Source organism: Ictidomys tridecemlineatus, chromosome 1, assembly GCF_052094955.1.
Source record: "Ictidomys tridecemlineatus isolate mIctTri1 chromosome 1, mIctTri1.hap1, whole genome shotgun sequence".
In the NCBI taxonomy this organism is placed as follows: Eukaryota; Metazoa; Chordata; class Mammalia; order Rodentia; family Sciuridae; genus Ictidomys; species Ictidomys tridecemlineatus.
Window position 1 is genome coordinate 36,194,340 of NC_135477.1, and position 6,650 is coordinate 36,200,989.

At 40.0% G+C, this 6,650-nt stretch overlaps 2 protein-coding genes across 2 annotated transcripts in view; both read right to left on the reverse strand.

Annotated features, from left to right (window-relative positions):
* Ifit1b (interferon induced protein with tetratricopeptide repeats 1B) overlaps positions 1–6,650 on the reverse strand; it is a 31,092-nt gene that overhangs the window by 22,777 nt on the left and 1,665 nt on the right. The gene's annotated exons all lie outside the window — the stretch shown is intronic.
* Positions 875–6,650, reverse strand: part of LOC101971247 (protein IFIT1 homolog B) — a 7,476-nt gene continuing 1,700 nt past the window's right edge. Inside the window, exon 2 of the mRNA XM_078038540.1 lies at positions 875–2,963. Coding sequence (XP_077894666.1) covers positions 1,559–2,963 — 1,405 coding nt within the window. The 3' untranslated portion in view covers positions 875–1,558. The remainder of the gene's footprint in view (positions 2,964–6,650) is intronic.

Here is a 6,650-nt window from a genome sequence, read left to right on the forward strand (position 1 = left end):
CATTTATCTCACTCTGCTTTGTTTCTTGGATATTTGTATTTGCTCTTTTATCCAAACATTTTATCCTGTATATTGTCAAAAAGAGATAATTGAGAAAATTTTAAAAGGTGCTCTCATGTATCTAGTTTTATGTGATGTGAATGTGTGTGTTTATGTGCTACTGGCCAGTTTCATAACTCAGGAATTCAGGTGACATGTCAGCCTTCCAATTTTATGGCTTCTAAAACTGAATTCCTCCCCTGTCTTTTCTAAAGACTTTGGTAGTGTAGGTATTGGCATGAATGTCTTTGCTTCAGGCCTTATAGGAGTGTATGAGTGGATTCTACAGTTTTCTGTTTGCACACAAACAGGGAATATACATATTTTGTGAATTTTCTAACCACACTCAAAGAATTAGTGATCTTAGAACAATATGCTGAATATTTATAGTTCAATAAAACTATATATATGCATGGATAACTATATATATGCTGTATGTGGTCAGCAAGGTTATTCAAAACTCCACCCGTGGAGAATGCTGATGCTGCCGACCTTTCAATGTCTGTTGTGCAAAGAGCCATGACGTTGATACTATGCCACATGCACACCCATTTTCACTTCCCTTGCTTCGGACTCCCAGGGATGTGTGAGTTGGTTCCACAGTTCTCCATTTCATCCCAAAACTTTTAATAAAAACATTCCATTATATTTATTAGAGCATATTAATTGTACAAAATATCGGGTTCCCCTGTGACATTTTCATACACATATCTAACAAACTTTGATTGTATCCACCAAATCTATTACCCTGCCTTATCCCTTCTCCCGTTCCCTTACACACTTTTCTTTCACATGTGTCCTTATGTCATGTGGCCAACAAAACACACTGGAAGAGTTTGTACTTTTGGTAAATTTTAATGAACATTTCAGGTCAGATGAAAAAACAAAGCGTATATCACACACCACCTAAAAACTATAGAAACCTCTTTATGTCATTTTCAACTGGCACCTTTCACACAAGATTTGTTTTTCTTCTTCTTTTTATTTCCCTGAAACATCAAAAGTCTTGTTAGCTTGAACAAATTTCCAGAGATGCGTTTTCATCAGCTTTTTCATTGCTGTAACCAAAAGACTTGACAGGAATGATTTTAGAGGAGGAAAAGTTGTCTTGCTCTTGGATTTTGTAGTACCTCAGGGTATCTGGCCACATAAAAAAGAACCCCTTTCTGTTGAATTCTCCTTGGTCCAGGACAACAGCCTCACTGAAGGAGGAAGCAGTTCATTTCCAAGGCACAGTCATTAGGAAAAGGATCCTGGTGGATCCAGCAGCTGCTGGGTGTCAAACAGGATTTTCATCCAGGGCCAATGAGTGCAGGGATGCCAGGTGAGAGGATGGATGCTCCTGGCCTAGGCACTAAGGCAGCAGGGAGAAGGCAGGAGCAGGCAGGCAGGGAGAGGGCATGTGCTGTCCCATCTACTTTTTTATTTCAGCAGTTATACATTTCAGGAGGCAGCAAGCAGGGAAGCTTGTTGTTCTATTTAGTTGTGAGTAGATGAAGTGGGAGGTGGGGCCCCTTCCTCAAAACACAGGGTTCAGCTGATCAGTGAGCCTCAGAGCCCTCTCATAGCACAGCAGGGCCTCCTTCACTTCCCCTTGTAATTCATGGCTGAGCCCCAGGAGGCTGACCCTGGCCACAACACTCACATTCTGGTTCACATGGCTTTCAGCCAGTTTTTCTAAGGCACTTATAAGTTTTTTCCTGGCAAAGGACATTTCTGGTATTTTTAATCCTTTTAAATAATGGGTGATTGCTTTGTCTTCAGATCTCATGTGAAATTGTTGGAAACGGCCATAGCGGTAATGAATGTCTTGCTGTATGTGGTCAGCAAGGTTATCCATGCATAATGCTTTCTGAAAATTTTCTTCTGCCTCTCTGCACTGGCCTCTTACTGCATACATTTCAGCCATGTGAACATAAGCCATCTCAAATCTTGGCTTTAATCTTAGAGTCTCTTGAAATTCTTTTATAGCCAATTGAACCCATCTGTCCACATTTTCTCTTATCTGCCTTCTAGGGTTCATATTTCTTGCATTTTTTACTTGAAACAGTTTTACCCTGTAGCAAAGCCCTAACTGGTGATGCACTGAGGCAGAGTTGGGTCTTGTCTCCAAGGCTTTCTTAAGGAGCTCAATAGCTTTATCCACACAGCCCTTTTTTCGGTAAAATTTGCTTGCATATTGAAAGACATAGGTTTGGGAGGATGTGCTGTTCAGAGCTTCCTCAATGTAGCCTTCTCCCTCTTTTTCCTGTCCTACATCCTGAAGCTTCAAGGCAAGGAGAACCTTAACATATGCATCTTCTGGGTTTAAGCTGACAGCCCTCTTTAGGGGCTCTAGAGAAATTATGTTTTCATCATCATAATCCATACGGAAGGAGGAGATGGCGAACCCCAGGCTGAATTCAGGGTTTTCAGGCTCCACTCTCAGAGCCCTTTCAAAGCAGGCCTTGGCCCACTCATAATTCTTTCTCCCACACTTCAGCATGGCCCATCCTTCCTCACACTCCATCTCAGGAGACTCCAGCCTGTAGCGGGAGGGACTTGCGAACTTCTTGCAAGTGTCCTCCACCTTGTCCAGGTAAGTCTGGGCTTCTGCCAATCTGCCCATGTGGTGATACACCCAGGCACAGTTGCCCCAGGTCACCAGGCTCCTCAGGTCTGCCTGGTCTGCATGTTCCCTCTGGACCAAGTCTTCAGCTTCTCTCAAGCTCTGCAGGGCCTCCTCATCCTGGCCTTTCAGGTGCTTCACATAGGCCAGGAAGTTGTGAATCCCCACATTGTATCTGGTGTCTAGGAACTCAATCTCTTCCATGACCCTGCTTTCTAAATCCGGTATTGCATTGTCTTCAATTTCCAGCCCCCATGTGAAGTGACATCTCAACTGCCACAGCTTGTCCTGGATCCCATGATCATGTGCATTCTCACTGTGAAACAAAAGTGGATTTTCTCTGTTAGGTGAGATATAGCCATAAGGAAAACTCCAGTGAAACACCTACTACAACATTAGTGCAAACTGAAAGTTTCACCTGTATTTAGATTTTTAAAAAATAATTTTTAAAAATGTTTTAATTAGTTATACATGACAGTAGAATGCACATTGATACATCATATATAATGGAGTATAATTTGTCATTCTTCTGGATTTCCATAATATAGAATCCTGCCAGTCTTACAGTTAATATGTGTACATAGGGTAATAATGTCTGATTCATTCTACTATCCTTCCTACCCACACACCTCTCCCCTTTATTCACTCTCTTCTACCTAATCTAAAGTAACTCTATTTTTCCATAGTGGCCCCATTGTGAAATAGCATGCATTTATCAGAGAAAACATTAAGCTTTTGATTTTTTGGTGTTGCCTTATTTCACTTATCATAATATTATATTCTCCAGTTCAGTTCTTTACTGGAAATACCATATTTTATTCTTTTATAAAACTGATTAATAGTAACTTATATATATTATGTGTGTGTGTGTGTGTGTGTGTGTGTATGAATAAAAATGTGATGTAACAGACACTTCTTAAGAAAGGATATACAATAGACCATTTATTGATTCTTGATTTTACTGTTTGTGCTTCAGGAATCTCATTAAGGAAGTCAGATCCTAAGCTGACATGGTGAAGATTTGGGCCTATTTTTCTTCTATTAGGCACAGGCTCTCTGCTCTAGTGCCTAAAAGGAAACTATCATTAACATGAAGAGAAAGCCCACAGAATGGAGAACATCTTTACTACACACACATCAGATAGAGCACTAATCTCCAGGATATATAAAGACCTCAAAAAACTTAACATCAAAAAAGTAAATAACCCAACCAATAAATGGGCTAAGGAACTGAACAGATGCTTCTCAGAAGAGGATATACAATAGACAATTTATTCATGCTTGATTTTACTTCTTGTTCTTTAGGAGTCTTGTTAAGGAAGCCAGGACCTAATCAGATATGTTGAAGATTTGGGACTATTTTTTCTTCTATTGGGTGCATGGTTTCTGATCTAATTCCTAGGTCCTTAATCCTCTTTGAGTTGAGCTTTGTGCATGGTGAGAAATATTACTTTAATTTCATTTGGCTGCATGTGGATTTCCAGTTTTCCCAGAAACATTTACATTCAACTTCTCTAGTGTTTAGAGAAATGCAAATCAAAACTACTCTAAGATTTTGTCTCACATCAGAATGGTAATTATCAAGAATACAAGCAAAAATAAGTGTTAGCAAAGCTGTGGGGAAAAAGTACACTCATACATTGCTGGTTTCAAAGCAAATTGGTGCACATACTGTAGAAAGCAGTATGGAGATTCCACAGAAAATTGGAATGCACCACCATTTGACCCAGCTATCCCACTCCTCAGTCTATATCCAAAGGACTTAAAATCAGCATACTACAGTGATACAGCTATATCATTGTTCATAGCAGCTCAATTCACAATAGCTGAACTGTGGAACCAACCTAGATGCCCTTCAACAGATGAATGGATAAAGAAACTGTGTTATATATACACAATGGAAAATTACTCAGCATTAAAAGAGAATAAAATTATGGTGTTTGAAGGTAAATGGAAGGAGCTGGAGAATATCATGCTAAGGAAAGTAATCCAATCCCCAAAACCCAGAGGCTGAATGTACTGTCTTATAAGTGGATACTGATCCATAATGGGGGAGAGGTGGAGAATAGAGGAACACTGATTGCACAAAGCGGAGAGAGGGAAGGTGAGGGGACATGTGGGCAGGAACGATGGTGGAATGAGATGAACATCATTATCCTAGGTACATGTATGACTGCACATGTGGTGGTGACTCTATATTGTCTACAACCAGAGAAATGAAAAGGTGTGCTCCTCTTGTGTAGAATGAATCAAAATGCATTGTTGTATCATGTATAACTAATTTGAACAAAATAAAAAATAATCAATAGATGGGATGGGATTCAAACTAAAATGCTTCTTCTCAGAAAAAAAATGATAATGTGAAGAGAGAGCAAACAGAAAGGGAGAAAATCATTACCACATGCACCTCTGATATATCTCCAAGATATATCAATAACTCAAACACTCTAACACCAAAAAAGTAAATAACCCAATCAATAAATGGACTCAGGGACTGAACAGACACTTCACAGAAGAACAAGTACAATTGATCAACAAATATATGAAAAGATGTTAAACATCCTTAGCAATTAGAGAAATGCAAATCAAAACTACTCTAAGATTTCATCTAGCCCCAGTCAGAATGGCAATATTCAAGAATACAAGCAAATATAAATGTTGGTGAGGACGTGGGGAAAAGGCACACTCATACATTGCTAGAGGGCCTGCAAATTGCTGCAACCTTTATGGAAAGCAATGTGGAGATTCCTCAGAAAATGTGGCATGGAACCACCATTTGACCCAGCTATCTTCTCCTGGGTCCAAACCCAAAGGACTTAAAATCAGCATATAACAATGATGCAACTGCCGAAGTCTGGCTGGGCAGAAATCACTGAGCCGCCACAAAGCACTTGTATGTTCAAACAGGAAACTTTATTGCCTGAACTCCACCAGCACTCCACGCACCCTCCCCGGGAACTCTCCCGAACGCCACCCACGCGGCCCCTCTCAGGCACCCGTCACCAACTGGAACTCCCACCACTGGAACTTCACCAACCAATGCAAACTCCCCAGGAATCCTCTCGAGAACTCCAAAGTAGTGGGCACCCGAGGTGGACAGCAGGGATCTATATACAATTGAATCAATCTAGCATCATCTTAATGGCTCGCCTCTCAACCATTACTTCTGGCAAAATGCCAGGGGCCATTCTGACACCGCTGTGGCCCTCAACATGAAACGACATCAAAGTGTTTAGATCTTTAAGCTATGCATGAATAGTGATTGTAGTTTGCTTGGCTTCATAGCATTGTTCTGGCACATTCTAAGCCAGTCACCACTCCATCCTTTAGAATCACATTTGTAAAGTTAGGATAACAATGGCACTTGTCACCCTGGCCTTTAGGAACATTAATAAGCCTACTTATGCAGAGCACATTCCATATCACATGCTATGTAAAAGGTTTTTATTTAACTATTACTAAGAAATCAAAAAGACTGATTAGAAATGCGTAGCTTTAGTGAACATTATCGACTTCGGGACTATAAACTGTGTGCATACAACAAATGAAGACCATTAATCTGAGAATAATATGTGACAAAGGCTTTTATTTTCCCCCTGAGAAATGAACACAAGGCCTCATACATTCTAGGCAATAGTTCTACCACTAAACTACATCCCTAGCCATTTGTATTTTATTTTGATAGAAGGTCTTACTAAAATGCACAGACTGGGTTGCTCTTGGCATAGCCTCCTGATAGCTTGGAATTACAGAAATCTGGAGCATGGATTTTTTTCCCTTAACTTTTTATTGGAAATAAATATAGCATGAAATGTAGTTGTGAGGAGATCCAGTGTATCTTATACCCAATTTCTCCAGTAATTATAACTTTTACGGCTCTAGTACAGTATCAACACAAGCTAATTGCTTTGGTTACCACAACATGTGTACAGCTCTACCATTCTTTCACAAAATAAACCTCTGAAAGCACCACACTGATGCAGATAAAGATCCACTACATCAT